This window comes from Aythya marila, assembly GCF_965140915.1.
Source record: "Aythya marila genome assembly, chromosome: 2".
Lineage (NCBI taxonomy): Eukaryota > Metazoa > Chordata > Aves > Anseriformes > Anatidae > Aythya > Aythya marila.
In genome coordinates, this window is record NC_139043.1 from 70,472,108 (window position 1) to 70,490,636 (window position 18,529).

Sequence of the window (18,529 nt, forward strand, 5' to 3'; positions counted from 1 at the left end):
GCAAAACTCTCAGCAGAAAAGGATGCTATGCATGTGGTTCCCAGCAACAACAGGACTGGGATGCCTCAAGCATACACAACAAAGGAGGTGGTTAAGTAGAACAAGAGCCCCAGCCTCACAACAGTGGAAAATAAAGTCTAAGATTTACCAAATAAACACCTATATAGAACCTATATGTTCTATAGAACCTATACGTGTGTTTAGAACATACAGAACAGATAGGTGTTCCTACAGAACACCACAAATAGAACCTACTCGTTAAGTTGTTGGGGTAACCTGTTGGTCTGTGGACCATACAATACTGAGGCACTGTGTGTATGGGCTGCTGCCTGGGTACTGCCCCTTCAAGGCCAGTTTTAAGACACGTGGGCCTGTGTGTTAAACTCACCAATAAAACCGGTGTGGTCATTTCTCATGGCTATGGAGAAATTACGAGAAATGGTAAACGGAGGAGGCTTCATCTTGAAAATGAAAGTGCTGAGGGGGGGGGAAACCCTGGTTAAAACGGTGAGAGCTTCTGAGGGAGGTTAATTTAACCAGTATCTGAGCTGTAGCGATACAGATGAAGCGTTAGGTATGGTTTCATTCCACTTGAAAGGGGATACTGGAGGAGGAATGCTCCACGCCCACAGCCCCCCAGCACGGCTGTGGCTTTTGCAGGTCTGCAGGGAGGGCGACCCCACAGCTGCTCTGGGCACCTGTGCCAGAGCACAGTAACGCAGCGTTTCCTGCTGTTCGCGTCAAACCTCCCGAGTGCCCGCCAGCTGCTGTTTATTTCCAGGCCCCACAGCGATCCCAGCCCCACGCTGCACCTTCCCCCCCTCCACAGGGCCACAGCACAGACCCGCGAGCACCCCCCCCCAGCTCCGCCCGCCCGCCCGCCGCCAAATGCCGCCCGGCGCGGGCTGCCCAGGCTTTGGGCCCCACTCGGGCCCAGGTCTGACGGCCGTGTCCGCGGCAAGGCCCCCGCCGTCACTCACCGCCCCGCCGCGCCTTGCGCCGCCGCCCTGCCCCTGCCCCTGCCCGGCCGCCGCGGGCGGCTGGGAGGCGTCTCCGAGAAGCGGCGCGGCCCCGTGCGCTGCGGGCGGGGACAGGCGGCCCGGGCGGGAGGAGCCGCCCGCTGTCGGCAACATGGCAGCGGCCAGCCGGGCCCAGGTGCTGCGGCTCTACCGGGCCCTGCTGCGGGAGAGCCAGCGCTTCGGCGGATACAACTACAGGTGCCCGTCCCTGCGACCCTGGGGAGGGGATCGGGGGTGGAAATCAGCGGGGTGGGGAGGAAGAGGAGGAGGAGGAAGGGGCAGCCCGGCGCTGCGCGCACGTCCTGAGCTTGGGGGGCTTGGAGCAGGCGAGGGGGGGCTGCCCCGTGCCCGGTGGAGGTGGCAGGCTGCAGGAGCTGCTGCCCCGCAGGGTCCTGCCCTGGGCCAGCTGCAGCCCTGCCCGGGCTGGGCTCGCTGCCTAAGCCCGCTGTCCCCGAGGTCGAGCTCAATGTGTGGAGCACGCTGTAAGGTGCGCTCGCCCAGCCACGCAGGTTGCTGTATGAAGTGGGTGTCTGCTTTCTGTGGTTAGCTGTGAACCCTAAGCAGCAGTATTTGGCCAAGGGTACATCGACTTGTGTGCTACAGGTACAGGCCTAGTCACATTTGGGTGCCTGGTCGTATTTGGGTACCCACAGCATTCACAGGGGCTGCTCCCCATCAGTACGGGCATGATTACATTACCTACTGGCAGCAGATTCACTTTGCCGCTCCGCTGAACCACAGAGACATGTGAGCTACCTTTGTTGTGAATCACCTCCAGCCTGGCAAGAACCATGGAGCTGGAAGCAGAAGCCTTTGAACTCACATAATGGCAGGGTCTGTACTATTCAACGAATAACTATTCCCCAAATTTTAAGTGCAAGAAAGTGCCCTGAGAGGAAAGGCTGCAGGGCCAGACCCCAACTGGAGTGCAGAAGCCTTTATTGCTGACTCCTTGCAGCTGTGCATGTGTGCATCATGTTCCTCTCCTTTAGTTCCCCAGCTATCAAAACTTCCCCTTGCTGTCTCAAGGATCCCAGCTTGCTGTTATTCTGGATGGTAGCAAGAGGATCACATGTATTGGGGATGGCTTGAGGCTGTGAGAGGTGTGGTTGGTGAGCTGTTGTGTGTAGTTGCTTGTCTGGGCCACAGTGTTTCCTCCAGCAATGTGTTTGTGCTGGGGGCCGTCAGCAAGAAAGCTGGCCCTGCAGTGCTGGGAGGAAGCAGGCCAGCAGCAAGTGGTGGCACCAGCCTCACGCCATATGTGGGCTGCTTCTATCCTGCTCCTTTCTTATGGAAAGCAAGGGATATAAGAAGCTGTTGTCATCTCTTCTGTGTAAACTACATCCAGAGTCCACACCCCCACCAAGGTTCCCCAGAAATGAGATACGCACTTGAGGGGGGCTCAGCTGTGTGGAAATTTTGGCTTACAGCTCAAAGACCAGGCCGCCTATCACACAACAGCAAACATACCGGTGAGTGTTTTTATACTAACAACAGATTTTACAGCACTGAAATCAGAAGGTATGCATTTACCTTGGGTATCTGCTATCTTTTGGTGCTATATCACAGTGTAAGCTTTCACTTTTCTTAAGAAAAGATCTTGCTTAGTTTTGTATGGCCTTGTCCTTAGATACTATAAAATTGGCAAATGCATAAAGTCTTGGTGTGCATACGTGTTTGTGAGCGCTAAACTCAGCAGCAGTTTCTAGTGGGAACCAATTGGCAGCAGCTATTACACCTAGGGATCTGTTGGGACCACAACAACCCTTCTGCCTTGGTTTTTATGCCGCGCCCACAGCTAAAACGGACAGCTTGTGAGCTTCTTTTCTGATAAGCAGTTCTGCTGTGTCCTTGGGGCTGCTGTAACGTGATATTGCCGTACCCTGGAGTAAACTTAGTGACTTTGTAAAGAACCGACTTGTACCAAGGTAGGACATACTGAAGATGAATCCTATTGATTCATGACTTCAGCTGGAGAATTTCAGAGCACGGTTGCAAACAGTGCGTATTTATAAGTGTACATCTGGAGGATGATCTGCTGGTTATTGGCTCCTTATTTGCTTCCTATGCTTTTTCTCTGAAGTGTACATGTAGATTGTGATGTAAAATTGAATATTTTTGTTGTGTAAATTTTCTATTCTAGATGTTACCTTCTAATAGCAAATTTTCTACTGGCACCCCAACAGAACTTTTACTGCTGTAAATGTGAAAAATAGCATTAAGATCTTAAAAGTAGCTGTGGTCACCACTGACCATCTTTAGAATAATAGCACTCAGGATTGTCTCTGGAGTCCAGCAGTAAACATTATGGAGTGTTCCACAGCCCAGGTGTGCTGGCCAGGTTTTAACAGCAGGGGAGGATTTAGTAGACAGTAAGTAATTTCTTGTCTGCCATTCTGCCCCATTACCTATGCAGATGGTCTGAAGAAGGAAGTGTGATTTGTACTGGTGGAAAATCAATACATGAAGGAGGAAGATGTTAAGATTTGAGTCAAAAAAAGGTGTTTTTTTAATGAGTGTACTGTTTTCTCTGCATGGTTGACAAAAAGTAGATCCCCTGATGGTTTGTAACATGTTAGATTACAATCTTAATTTAATTCAATTAAGGTTGTAATTTCTAATTTTTTTCTAAAAAAAATTGCATTTGCAATTTATATAGCAGCTTTATGTTATATCTCTTTTTGGTATGGAAAACAAAAGGATTTATGAACCTGTAAAAACTGATAAAACATTTGATAGCCAATGTGAATAACCTGAACTTTGAATTTTTTTGTTTGTATAATGTGGCTGACACTCAGTGGTCAAAACTCATTGGAATTGAGTGACAGGGTAGTGCAGGACTGGAGCAGGTCACCCAGAGAGATTTTGACATTTCCATTTTTTAAAGTTTTTGTGACAGTTTTAATAAAACTGCACCATGGCTGACCTGGCCTTGCTGGGGGTAGACCTACTTCAGGTAGGAGTTTGGGTTAGACGAGCTTCAGAGATTCTAGCTAATGAACACTATGATTTTCTGGTCCTCAGTCTTCCTTGGCCTATGAAGAACAATACTGACTACCAACTTCTGAGAAACATCATGTTACTCTCTTCCTGCTGGTCTCCTTTCTCACTTTTTAATTTCTTGTAATCATGAGCAGTGTCACAAGCTTCAAATCCATTTGCAGAAACTTTTTGCAAATAATTTGTTTGTTTAAGGTGTTGTATGGTTTATCATATATTTGTTGCCCATTATGTTCTGTTAACTGGTGGATATTGTATTTTTTCTAGTCTTTTTCTTGTCCATATAAATCACATTTTAATGGAATTTGATTTTTCTGTTAGAATGTGCAATATTACCTGATTAATAAAACTACCCAGAATATAGAAGAACCAGGGAAAGAAATAGGTCAAAACAGCATTTGCATTGGAAACAAGTGAATTAAATGCACCCAGTTCCATCTGAGCCGTGTCCTTCAAGGTTTTGCAACTAGTAAATCTGATTTTTTTTTCAAATCTCTGCCACCCTAAGAACACCAATAAGCAAAATAAGTTATGCTTTTTTTTTTTTTCCAGTGTCGGTTGCTTTTCCTGCTTTCAGTGATATAGCTGGTGATGGGATTTTGATTTAATCTTTTTCAGAAAGTGCTTAGCACTTCAACAAACTTTGTTTTCCATCAAGTGATACTTTACTGATTGCTCTTCAAGTTTGCAGTGGTTTAACTTTAAAATTTCTGACAGCATATCTGACACTGAAGTGCTACTTTACCTTCTTTAAAAATAGACTATTGTAAGCTGAGCTTTTAATACAAGGCCATAACTTCAGAAGTAATATTGAATAGATTTGTTTTTAAAAGTAAATTATTTTTTTGTTATTTTTTACAATGGATTTTATCAATGTAAAAAATCTTAATTTTAAAAATCTCAGAAGTTGCTTGTGATAAACGTGGCTTTTTTCTTCTTATTTTGAATTAAAGTTCTGGAAGTGAAAATCCAGGGCTTCTACTATGTAGGGCAGAGCATTGTTCTTAAGGTGGTTTTAGTCATTTGGCATTAAAGCTGTTCTTCCAAAAAATGTTTGATTCCTGTGTTTTTGCAGTAGGTTTAATATCTCAATTTACCATAAACAAAGTGCTTACTCTTTTTATTAGTGACAGTGAGTCTAGGTGGGTAGGAAAATAGTCTCTTATTCATGTTCACTGTCATTAAGTTTGGCCTGGATGTCCAGATATACTGTATGTGTAGAGGTGGTAACTTACTGACCTAAGGTTAAATATATATATATATAGATATAGGTATATATAGATATATATACACATATATATCTATAGATATATATATATGTATACTGATCTATATTTAGAAAAATATTTCAGCTGACAATCATTCCTGTGTATGCAGTAATTAATTGTTTTTTGCAAACAGGAAAGTGAAAGTAGGTAGAATCTTGAGAGCCAGCTGCTGTTATGTAAAGATTGATCAGGTCTTTGGATTTTTTAAAAAAAAAAAAGGGCTGTCGTTGGACAAGGGTCTGGTTTACTGATGCACCATTTCTGGTTGTTTCTGTTGCTGTTTAACTATTGTCTTTTATGTTTTGAGTCTTCTTTTTAACTGCTAGCCAAGTTAAAGTCTTACTCAGATACTGAGTGTGCTGATCAACTTGTTGGGCTAAGGTAAGGAACTGGGACATAATAAGTAGTATGTCAATATACTACTGTTTTAATTTTTCTATACTCTGTGTAATACGATTCTTAGATATTAGGCAGTGGAGAAGATGTGAAACTTTGCTATAGGGAACTGCTTGACCGTAAATTTAACACAAGATATGCAGAACAATTCTAATCATGTTCATCTTCTCATCTCCCAGATGGAATTCCAGGTCTTTAATTTTTAAAAGTGTCATTAAAAGCTGTTTTGTGTCTTATTAAATCCCATTTCATCTTTCTGCCTTGTTTTTAATCTATTCTCCACGTGTGTTTTTTTTTTGTTTGTCTGTTTTTTTGTTTTTTTGTTTCCTTACAAACTTGTTGTGTTGGTGCCTGTAGTGTTAAGAGGTGTTTGAGTTGCTAGAGAATTAATGCAACCTTTTCTTCTTCTCCCGCTGCCAGCTGGGCACAGGCGCTGCATCCAGCCCCTTAATACCTTGTGTCAATTAGAATAAAATGGAATTTTTGATGGAGCATAAATATATGATAAGTACATCACAGTTGTTCCTTGATTTCCTTCTTCCTTATAGGATCTAGATAGTTTCTTACATGATGCAATTTAGTTGAGTATATGGGACCTTTGGAAAGAGGGTGACCGGAGGAAGCTCTTCCTGCCAGAACTCTCTGCTTTGGCTTGGCTTCTGTCTCAGCAGTTGTTTGACAATATAATTCATACCAAATAAAATGTAAATAAATAAATAAACTCTTTTCCAAAATGGTATTCTTTCTCTTCCTCCTCTCCCACCATACCTTATTCGGGCACTTTAATGAGAGTCTTGCTTTGCTTCTGGGATGTGGAATCTGGTCATTGGTTCTTTCACACCTTTCTTTCTCAGCTAATTTAGCAACTGTGTTAAGATTTTCCATGTGACAGTTACCCAAGCTGGATACACGTTTTTCTTGCTGCTTCTCCTAATGATGTTTGTGATTGAGATCTACTAGCAGATTGTCAGCTCTGGGTATCACATCACTGTGTACTGGGGAGGGGAAAAAAAAGACTGAACGGTGCTGATGTTTGTTTTTTAAATTAAAAAAAATCCAAAACAATCATAACAAAACAGAGACATACCATGCTGTAGAAAATACTGTATTCTGTCCTAAGTGGTAGTCTGTAACTGAGATAAGAAACCCAGAGAAATTAAAACTGTCAGTTCTGTCCAGAAGAGCTGTCCGACTTCTTTGTAAGAGTAAGATGACTGACATGCAGCCTTACAGCATCTGTTTTTTTCCTTGGCTGTGTAATTGCTGGCTGTGTTCCAAGTGATAATAAGCTTCAGGATTTTTTCAGTTAGTTTCCCTTGTGATGAGTATGTGGCTATCCTTGAAAAAGTATTTTTGGGGAAAAAAAAAGTCAGGGCTGCAAGCAGATGTGGTATCTCTTAGCCCATGGTGCAGGGGCATTTCTGGCACATGCTGTTCCCCATACTTGTTTTGGCTTGGCAGCTTTGTGACCCAAAATCACGGACAAACAGTGTTCTATAAAAACAATTTGTTCCTGACATGTATTTATGGTTGGCCCTATTAATATTGTCGTCTTCTCTGCATAGTTAAATTTTGGACATACATTCAGTGTTACTGCGCAGATCTTTTGCAATAATGTTATTTGAGGGCCTCTTATATATACTGCTTTGTTCTGTCAGAAACAATATATCTTTGACTAGAGGTGTCAGTATTGCAAGGTGGTACTTTTAGGATTGGAGTTGTGGAAAGGACTAAGAAGATAGCACTCTGAATTGTAGTAAAACATGGAAATGCAAGCACTTAGGAAGAAATTCTAGAGGCATAAATGCAGACATGATTTCAAATTGTCAGAGTTTGGGTCTGACGGTACTAGGTATTTCCGTTTAACTTAAGTATTCTATATATAAAATATTTTGGAAAAACAGCTAAAACATTCTGTTCCAAAAATGTCAAAACATAACCATTAGGTACCATTCTTCTCTGAAATGGAATTTTAAACCAAATGGAAACAATTTTGCAAAATGTTTTGATTTTTGATAGTAACTTCCCCAGTAGTAAATCATTCCATCAGAATTGTTGGCGTGCTGGGCAGCTAAACCCCACAACCGCTCTCTCACTCCCCCTCCTTTAGATGAGGAGGGGGAGAAGTAAAGCAAAGAACAACTCACGGGTTGAGATAAGGATAATTTAATTAAAGGGAAATAATTATAATAATTAAATAAAGACTACCATGAACTAAACAATTTAACTAAGGGGAAATAAAAAGGGAAAGGGGAAAAGGGAGGGGAAAAGGAAAAATAAAAAGAAGGGAGGAAAACAAACAAAATAAATGAAGGCTATATGGAAGTGCAGAGGAAAGAAATTAGTCTCTAATTCCCACAAATGAGCGATGATTGACCACGTCCTTGAAGCAGGGCCTCAACGCACGCAGCCGGTGTTCGAGAGGAGGACCGACGTCTTCTCAACGAGAGCCCACCCCTCCCCTCTTCTTCCTGTTTCCACCTTTTATTGCTGAGTGTGACACCACATGGTATGGAATATCCCTTTGATTGGTTTAGGTCAGCTGCCCTAGTGATGTTTCTCTCCTCACTTTTTGCCCACCCCCTAGGAGGGTTAGAGAAAGGCCCAATGCTGTGCCACTGCTGCTCAGCAGTAGCCACAACACTGGTGTGATAACACTGCTGTTCCAGCTACAAGTACAGAGTACGGCACTGTATGGGCTGCTGCCGGGAAAGTTAACATTCCAGCCAGACCCAGTACAGTTGGTTGCATTCATTTTGAGTTGCTTTCCTGGATTTAAAAGGAGTATGATAATTGTCACTTTCCAAACACGTTCACTTGGGCTCTGTAAAATTATGTTCTTCAAAACAATAAAGGATAGCTACAGATCAATTCTGATGTGATTTTATTGTAATCTTATTGTAACTTTGTTCCCCCAGAAGAGAGTTTTAAATACTAATAACATGCAAGGAAGAGTTTGGAGCACATAAATGGCATCCAGAGCTCTTAAAAATTTGAAGTTTTATAGTTGGAAAACAAATGAGTGGAGTCTTCCTCAAAAAATTAATGGACTTTGTTATTTTAGTAAAGGCACACAAATTGAGTAAATCTGATGTAGTTGTTATCCAAGACATTATTTACATTCCTTATGTAGCACAGTAGAACAGAGACATTTTTCTTTTTATGTAAGATTTAATTACCAGTAGAATTTGTTTGGGAACTAATGAGAGCGATGGAAAAATTACTGTCTCTGGTAATGATTCATGCCAATAGATGTGTGCATATGAGTTCTGGTAAATGAAATCACTTTGCAATGTAGTAATAGCTCTTAAGTACTGAAGTACTGTCCTAGCTCACCACCTCCTTTTCTTGCTCTTGGGTGAGGCTTTAACATTGAGCTCCTGACTATCCTTCCTTATGCTGCCCACAATGAGAAGCCGCTGGCCTTGTAACATTCAGACTTATTCAAGACACACAAGGCACAAGTTATTATTTCAAGTATTCTTCAGATCAGAGTTCTGGATTAAAGATAAAATAAAAAAAATCAGAGTGATTTTGCAAAAAAAAGGACACTGCGGGTGATCAGAACCACTGCTATAGCAATTCATAACTGTCTGAACTATGTCTCTGATAAAGCTCTTCCCATGGTTTCTGGTTTTACTAACCACAAAAGTGCAACTTCTAGATTGTACATGATTGTTTGTTTTTCCCAGAAAGACAGGCATGAAAAGAAATCAAAATCTTCTTTTTTTTAACATGTTTGAATATTTGGGTCAGTCATTTTGTGACTGTTCTATGCAGACCTCTCCAGGAGGACATCCTTAGTGAAGAGTATTTTTGGGGACTCTTCTTGATGTTATAGTCCTTTCTGATGAAAGATGATGTCACAAATCATTCTGACAATATTCTTCTGGCTAGTTATGGCATTAGGGAAAAACTGCTTTTTTTTTTTTCCCTTGTATGTTTTTATCCTTTTTATTCTGTTCCGCTTTACCTCTTCTTTATATGAAATTCTAATGTTTTTCTCAGGATGCAACTTAAATCTGAGCATTCAGTATGATAACAGTGAAAGCATTCAGTTGTGTTCGGATTCCATATTCCATAACGAAATGCGTATTAAATAAAATCTCTTAAGTATTCCTCTGGAAAATATGTAGGTCTTGTGCTATGAACGTGCTGACCAGCAAGACCAGATATTCAGCCAGAGACTTTTAGTACTTATGACTTGACTTTCTTTAACATCATGTTTGTTACAAAGTCTTGGAAAAAGCTGTTGCTTAGATATATTTTTCTAACTTTTCTTTAACTAGTTGTAATTGATTGAATCACATTTAATTCTTCTAGCAAAAAAGAACCTACGCACAGAGTAAATAAAGCTTGTGTGTGTGTGTGTACGTGCATTTATGTGGGTATTAGTATCAAGAGGTCAAGAAATCACTTCAGTTCCATACCAGTAACTGTTCTTCAAAAAATCCTATTTACAGCAATAAATAAAGCCATTGCAGAAGACAATGATGGAACCAGGAACCAAGATGGTTGTGTTAAGTCTTATAACAAGTTCATTTCTATCAAATTGCAGTGTTCTTCTTTCTTGAGCTCAGTAGCATTTAGATGAACAGATGTTTAACTTAAATTGAGAAAATGTTGATTTATAATTTGGCAGAACTAACTATGTTTTTGTATCTACTTCACCAAAGCAGTATTTAAATAAATGCAGCTGAACATCAAATCATCTGGAGTTTCAAAATGTCTGGCCAGATTCTGAATGTGACAACAGTCAGAGCAGTCAGAGTCTCCACAGACTTCATTGCCAAGTCTTGACACCCCTTCTGAGTCTGCTTGTCTGGCATGTCCTGATTTAGATCCATTCAATACCTGTTTCTGGGTTGTTTGCTCATATAAAAGTAAGATTATCTCATTTCAGCTGCCAGAGAAAAGTACCTTTCGTTTTAAAAAAAAAAAAAAAAAAAAAAAAAGCTTTCCCTGAAGCTGTAATCGCTTCCAAAGTATGTATTGCCAATAATCACTAATTCATTAGGGTATTGAAGCCTATACAATTCAGCTTCAATCTGTGAGTTTATTTGGGCCTTAAATTCCTGTGAGAATAATTCACTGTGTCTTCTGAGGTTGTCATAAAGTTATCACCATCTTTCTCATGCACAGCATGCGATTCCTTCTAATTAGTATTTGCTTGCAGGACACATGGTGTTGTTGCCTGGTAGTATTTCTTCACTGATACTATTTATTTCTCCAGCAAGCATCCAGAATATCACAATGCTTAGTTGCAGTCATAGGCAGGTGTATGTTCATCATCTGTTCATCATCTGCATAAGAAGAAATGTGGACACAGGTCTCTTAAGAGCCTGGGTGTTACTTGACTGTAGGCCATAATTCAGCAGTGCATTTAAATATATCATGAACAGTACACTAGATTTGGTCTTACTCAAAAAACAGTAAACATCATAAATGCTCATTTGTAAACACGTTTCGGAAACATATTGTTGCTTATCGACACAGGGATGCAATGCTGTTTTTCTAATCTTCCTCTTAGTAATCACATTGTAAGATATCTTTTTGAACATTGACAGGCTTTTAGTCAATTTCAGAGCTGGGTGCCCTCGAGCATGTTGAGGGAGAGCTTTAATAAACCATCTTAAACTCATACAGATTATGAAAATGGAAGGCCTTTCCCAGGGAACTTTCCTTTTACAAGGCCTCTATCTTTATAATTTTTTTTTTCAATGCAGAACTGAGCTGTTAGTTTGCCAAAAATGTTTTCAGCAGATTTGTGTCTCTAGAATGTGTCTATTTTCCTTTTTTGTTTTGTTTTTGTTTGCTTGTTTTAGATGTGACTTGTCTATATACTAAAGGTTGTGACTGCTTTCAGTCAGCTTTGATTACATACTCGCCATTCTCTAGGTCTGCGGTGTCTAGTCTATTTTCTGCACTCAGATCTTGTCTTTTTCCTCCAAACCAGCATTGTGCGAATATCTTACATGGGAATGGTTTTGCCAAGTGGCTAATAGTACCTCTCCTGTTAGTTCAATAACCTCACCCACTGTTATAAATTTACTGGATATGAACTCTGGGGGCATGGTGAAGGTCAGCTGTCTATGCAATAACATGAATTCTGTAGCTTAAAGAGCTCTAGCGAGGAGGAGTTGAAATATCTTTGCCATTTTTCAAGTTCTTGTTGGTTGGGTTCTTTTTTTTTAATTACTTAAATAATACATGATTATTTAAGTAATTAAGTTACTTAAATAATACATGATTATTTAAGTATAATGATGTAGTACTCAAGCCATTTGTTAGTGGCAGTCTGGTGGCAAACTGGCTATTTAAACTGACTACTAATTTAAGTTAAATCTATTAAATTACTTTTTAAGTAAGAACACTAATACACTGTCAGTATGTGCTTGCTTTCAGCGCTGTATAGAAATCAGAGCTCTAGGTGCCTCACTTAGCAATTTTCTCTGTTTTCCATGTGTCAAACAAATAAATTACATGTTATGCTAGTCTCTTCTGTGGGAATAGAAAAAGTATTCATTTCTGTTTTAAGTTGACAATGTGGGTAAAGAGGGGTGGAGGGGAGGGAGAGTAGCAGCTTGCATTTTTCTTTTGGTCTATGGAAAAGAAGCCAGACCGTAGGTTGAGGTCTTCTGACTAAAGTCTCAAAAGAGATGGTGATTGAAACTAACAGACAACTTCTGTAGGGACTGGAGAACATGGAAGGGGTGAATACTAGGAAATACAAATAGTGGTAAACAAACTCTGCTGGAAAGACCTGAAAAAGGGAAATGAAAAATACATCCCGATGAGCCTACAGACTACAGGGAGAATAACCCCATGATGTAATGCACAGGGTAGGGATTTCTCCTCAGGACCCTGCCTGGTTTTTGGTATTGTAACTGATGTATCTCCCTTAAAAAAATAAATAAAATCTTATGCAACCTTTATTAAAAAATAATAAATTTAAAAAAATAAAAAAGACATTTGCCTTGGCTGGTTAATTTTCTATTTAAAGCTTACCCATTTTAATTTTGCTTAATAGTTCCATCACCCTTTATATTGGATAAATTATGCAGACTATCAACATAACTGGCAGATACTTAACAAGGATTATACATGTATATAGTGTTGTTTTTTAAATGCTGGAGAGCATCTTCAAAAAATTGATGCATTCACGTTGGTTTAGATTACATTCTTAGAGAAAGGATGGTTTGAGCTCTGTCCCTTAAGTGAGCAAGAGAGGAGGATGTGACCAGTTTATCAGTCAGCTTGTGGATAGCCACTGGCGAGAGTTACGTGTTCAGTGAATGTGCAGCTATAACACTTCTGCAAACCGTGTTGGAAGAGCAGCATGAGAAATGTGGCAGAGGTTTCAGAAGCTATCATTCATTTGCGCTGTTAATTGCAGTTAAGAACAGCAGATCTCTGTGGAAGGGGCTGGGTACAAACCATCAAACTTCATAAGTTTGGGGTTGAATCATCAATGGAATCCTCTGAGAAACAATCTCTTCATATGTCAGCGTGTGCCATCCTCTTTGTAATCAATGCTTTTATTTATTTAAACAACATCAGAATGCTTCCTTTTTAGGAAAACATTTTTAAGTCAGTACAGCTCAAATGAGAGCTCTTTCTCAAAAGAGAGCTCAAGCTATAAGGTTCTAGGAGGTACGGCAGCTTGTGCAATGTTTTGGATGTCTGATGGAAGTGCCTTGGTACTAACCTGTTATGAAGTTCCAGGAAACATCTCGGACTCATTTAAAATATCACAGCATTTTTCTAGTTCAATAAATCAGCGAATAGTTTTTCAGAAGAATGATCTTGGTGTGTAAACTGGTTTTGAAGGGATGAATGTTTATTGATTGATTTAAATAATTTTAGCACTACCCGAAGAAAATTAGATGTCTCACTAGTAATGCTTTTTCTCTGACTTAATTTACAATATGGGAATAAATGTTTAAGTGTTTTGTTTACAAAACAGGAAGAAGAAATGTATTTTGTGTAGCACAGAAATAGACCTCCAAATAGGTTTCCCAATTTCCAGAGCTACTGAGTGTATTTCTTACTAAATTTTTAATGTAGTAGTTCTGGTAGTATTTTTGCATTTTTAGGCATATAAGCGTTCTATATTGTAATTCCTCGTTCTGGGAACTAGCAATTGTACATACTAACCTATATAGATTTTGAGGCTTGATTGTTGTTTTTTCCAACAATTTGTTGGAATCCTTGAAGGAGAAATTCTCTATCAGTGCGAGTTATTGCTGCCATTAACTAGGGACCCAGTGCTTCAGCAGCTTCTGTGGATAATTTGTTCTGAGATTGGAAACCTTTCTGCTACCCTAAGAAATGGAAGGTCGTGTCGTGTGTCAGAGGAAAGGTAATCTGCCCTACTCGTAAGATGTTATACTGAAAACATTATTATGATAAATAGACCACTCATCATGTATCTTTTCCTCTCTTAATATCTCTTGTGGTAGCCTTAGCCAGTACTCATGAGTTACTGATTTTTAAGCCCAAGGTTAATTCCACTTTTAGAGTAATTGTTATCTGAGAGGAATTTCTCCTTACAGCCGTGTGCCTATGGGACTGAAAGGAGTCTTTATTTGCTGTGTGGCTGCTTCTTATTTGTAAATAAAGGACAAAAAAGTGCTACCATCACTCATATGACTGAATCTGTATTTTCTTGTGACTTTTACTTAGCTAGTAAGTTCTATCTGGCTTTTTTTTCCTTTTTTTTTTTTTTTTTTTTGTAACACAATATTGGCTTGAAATGCAGAATGTTTAATGATATATGGATGAATTAGTCTGAACTTATTCAGTAGAACAAGCTGATTTTTCTTCCCAGTTCATAGTATAAGCTTCTAAAAGAGAATATTAACAAGTCGAGTGGAAAACTCTTTAAAAAAAATAAATAAATAAAATACTGGCCTTTCCCTAGGCTTTATCTTCACCTTTAAATTGTAACATCTGGACTTCATGTAGTTGAGCTTGACTATATTAAAAGACAATAACGTGTACATGTTTCTCTTCTTCCTGGACATCTCTAGTCTCTCTTTCTGTTATGGTGGTAAGATTAAACTGCCTCAGTGCACAGAAGATATGCCAGCAAGTTAACCGAATGACTTCTGTTCACTGAACTGGCATATCTAAAGTTTTAAATTTCATCTCGTTTTTCTGTCTGATACTAGGTTATATTTTTATTGTCTTGTCAGATCAAAGTATTGCTCTATGCTGGCATCAACAGTTTTGTGAGTGTGAGCCAGTGCACCAAAATTTTGGAGGTGGAGGCCATACTTAGTCCAGAAGAAACATTTTGGCTGGGAGCCATGGCCATCCTCATCTTCGTAACTGGCAGATCTGCAGTCTTACCTTGTGTTTTAGAGTAATCATAGGAAAAATAACAGGAAAATAGGTGTAGTCTTCTTATTCTTTGGTGTGCAGTAGCTTTCCAAGAGCATTGTATAGTTTCACTTAGATTTAGTATTAGTTTGATTCATGTTACCTCTGGACTCCAGAAAGATGTATGTGATCTTCTATTTATATATATATATACATATATATATATGCCCTGAGAAGATGGATGTTTGTTCACTGAAAGGTGTCAGGTATGTTTTAGCTGACCATCATTATGCCATTTTGCGGTGAAGGCCAGTACCTCTGAGCATAGCTGTCGCATAACCAGCCTGCAAGGGGGGTCTGGCTTTTTCAGTGTCTGTTTCTGGCAGTAGCATCTTAGAGGTACAAGCAGTGGAGAGCCACACAGTGCAGAAAGCACAGAGATGCTAGCTAATTTATGTGGATGAAAATTGGCTGTGCCTGTCTCAAAAACTCAAATCTGTGTATCTGACATGGCCTGCGAGTGAGCTAGTTGCTCAGCTTTAGCAACCAGAATTTTCTTTTCCCTTCAAATCTTGCTTCTGTTCAACTGTGGTTCCTTCTGCTCTATTATCGTGTAAGAAGCTACATATGATTTCTTGTGGGCATGAAATACCACCCAGAGTTGGTACCCATTCCACTTCTGGGTTAGTATTCTGCTGCTGGCGGAGGTTAGGGTTTTCAGCCCTCCCTTCCTTTCTGCTAGTGTTACCATCTGTGAGACTTGTGGAGACTTCCATAGACTGTAACTAATTAAACAGAAGAAAATACAGAAGGATAAAATCCAGTTCTTGTCTTGCTGTGCCTTAGGTAGCATTCATGGTGTATAAAACAGTCTGCATTTGATTTATTTTTTTTTCTGAACCTCTGGTAACATAATCACAGTAGTTTGTCTGAGCTACCTAAAACATTTTTGTATTGTTCAAAGGCACTATATTCACATTCCAAATGTCTAAAAATAATATTCCGTACTCTGTAGGCAAAAAGTGGGACAGTGATTTTATTATGCATTCCAAACTGATTAATTTTTTTAGGTCTTAGATATGACTAATGAGCTTTGCATATATTAGAATTTTCTATGCTGCTTAGTATTACATTGTAATTTCAAATATCCATCATTATTGTCAAAAGTGATGTTGCAAATTTGTTAAGCTAAACATGTAACGCTTTGCTATAAATGAGGGAAGGTCATTGAGCCATATGGTGATGGGAGGTCCAGTGGGGGATGGTTGTCACTGTTGACTGAGATTTAAGAAACAAAGATTTTTGGATCAGCTGTAGAGGTGATAGAGGTGGATGAGAGGATAAAGTTTGGATAATAATGGTAATCTTCTAAATCCTGTAATTTTTAGTCTGTTATTTGTAAGCAGACAGAACAGGGTGTCTGTTACTTCATGCGGATTGTTTAATAAAGGGTATTTGTGGTATACTGTTTCCTTTGTTATGAGATCACTGAATTGTGTCTAATTTCAATATGATTCAATATCTTCATCAATGACATAGATGATGGGATTGAGTGCACCCTCAACAAGTTTGCAGATGACACCAAGCTGAATGTTGCAGTCAATACAAGAGAACAAAGGCATGCCATGCAAAGGAACCTGGGCAAGCTAGAAAAGTGGGCAAGGTGCTGCACCTGGGTCAGGGCAGTCCCAGACGTGAGGATGAACTGAGTGCAGCATCCAGATCTGGGGCCCCCAGCACAAGAAGGGCATAGAGTTGTGTGGTGGTTTTACTTGGGTGGGCAGCCAAGCTCCACCACAACCGCTCTCTCACTCCCCTTCCTCAGAGGGAAGGGGGGAGAAAGATATGACAAAGGGGCTCAAGGTTTGAGATAAGGATGAGGAGATCTCTCAACAATTATCATAACAGGCAAAACAGATTCAGAGTAGGGAGATAGCAAGATTTATTGCCTGTTACTAACAAGCTAGAGAAGTGAGAAACAAAGGAAAGAAACAAAAACATGCCTTCTCTCTACCCATCCTCCTCCACCTCCTCCCCCTGAGCAGTGCAGGGGAACGGGGGAATGGGGGTTATGGTCAGTATACAGTGCTTCTTCTCTGCCACTCCTTCTCAACCACTCTCATTCCCTGTGCTGTGGGGTCCCTCCCACGGGATGCAGTCCTTGGTGAACTGATCTGCCTGTGGGAAGCCCATGCCGGCAGCTCTTCCAGAACTGCTCCAGATATGGGTCCGTACCACGGGGTCCATCCCTCAGGAGAAAACTGCTCCAACCTGGCTCCCCTACGGGCAGCAGCTCCTGCCGGGTCACCTGCTCCTGTGTGGTCTCCTCTCCACGGGCTACAGGTCTGGCCCGAAATCTGCTCTGGCAGGGGTCTTCCACAGGCGGCAGCCTCCGTTGGTGCAGGTCCACCTGCTCCACCGTGGTCTCCTCCATGGGCTGCAGCGTGGAGCCCTGCTCCACTGTGGTACTCCATGGGCTGCAGGGGGACAGCCTGCTTCACCATGGTCCTCACCACAGGCCGCAGGGGACTTCTGCTCCGGCGCCTGGAGCACCTCTCCCCCTCCTTCTACACTGATCTTGGCACCTGCAAGGTTGTTTCTGACTCCACGCACTCTCCCAGCTGCTGTGTAGTGCAGTGTTGTTTTTTTTTTTCTTCCCTGTCTTAAATATGCTCTCACAGAGGTGCAAACAACATCACTTATTGGCTTGGCTCTGGTCAGCAGTGGGGCCCTTACCTAACATGGGGCAGCTTCTGGATTCTTCTCACAGAAGCCACCCCTATGGCCCCCTGCTACCAAAACCTTGACACGTAAACCCACTACACAGTTTGTTAAAAGCAAGCCCAGGGGAGGTCCATGAAGATGATTGGAAAGCTGAAGCACCTCTCTTGTGAAGAAAGGCTGAGAGAGCTGGGGCTGTTCAACCTGAAGAAGGGCGGTCTCTGGGGAGACCTCATTGCAGCCTTTTAATACTTAAAGTGGGGTTATGGAAAGGATGGAGAAGGACTCTTCAGTTGGGTAGATAATGATAGGACAAGGGGCAATGGTCTTAAAGAGGATAGATCTAGATTAGATATAAGGAAGAAATTCTTCACTCTGAGGGCAGTGAGGCGCTAGCACAGGTTGCCCAGAGAAGCTGTGGATGCCCCATCCCTAGAAGTGCTCTAGGCCAGGTTGGATGAGACACTGCACAACTGGGGGTGTCACTGGCCAAAGTCTCAATCCAGGCCAAACCTGCTGCAGTCCAAGAAGGTGGAGTATGCCAGGGCTTTATGCCTTGCTTCTTAGTAGGGGAAGAAAAAAAAAAAAAAAAAGAAAGAAAAAAAAAAAAAGCACTACTGCTTCATCAAAGGCAATTTGCTTTGTACTGACAAGTGGGAAATGCTTCTAGCCAGCAAGGCTGCTCAGCACCCAGTTGGTTTCTAAATGAACAGTTTGTGTTGCCAAGACCTGCAGTATGGCTGGCTGTCTTCAGGGTACCTGTGTCAGAGACTGAACGACTTCTCTTCATAGAATGAAAGG

At 41.0% G+C, this 18,529-nt stretch overlaps 2 protein-coding genes across 5 annotated transcripts in view; one reads left to right on the forward strand and one right to left on the reverse strand.

The window, feature by feature from the left end:
• Positions 1-1,032, reverse strand: part of FARS2 (phenylalanyl-tRNA synthetase 2, mitochondrial) — a 246,221-nt gene extending 245,189 nt beyond the window's left edge. For 2 of the 4 annotated variants that reach the window (XM_082754420.1, XM_082754419.1), the window contains exon 1: positions 389-479. The gene's annotated coding sequence lies outside the window, so the exon portion shown is untranslated. Of the gene's footprint in view, positions 1-388; positions 480-980 lie in introns of those variants that run through there. The other 2 variants (XM_082754417.1, XM_082754418.1) reach the window with 2 other exon arrangements.
• A 3-nt stretch (positions 1,033-1,035) lies between these two features.
• The window catches only part of LYRM4 (LYR motif containing 4), a 91,634-nt gene continuing 74,140 nt past the window's right edge, over positions 1,036-18,529 (forward strand). Inside the window, exon 1 of the mRNA XM_082754421.1 lies at positions 1,036-1,217. Coding sequence (XP_082610547.1) covers positions 1,132-1,217 — 86 coding nt within the window. The 5' untranslated portion in view covers positions 1,036-1,131. The remainder of the gene's footprint in view (positions 1,218-18,529) is intronic.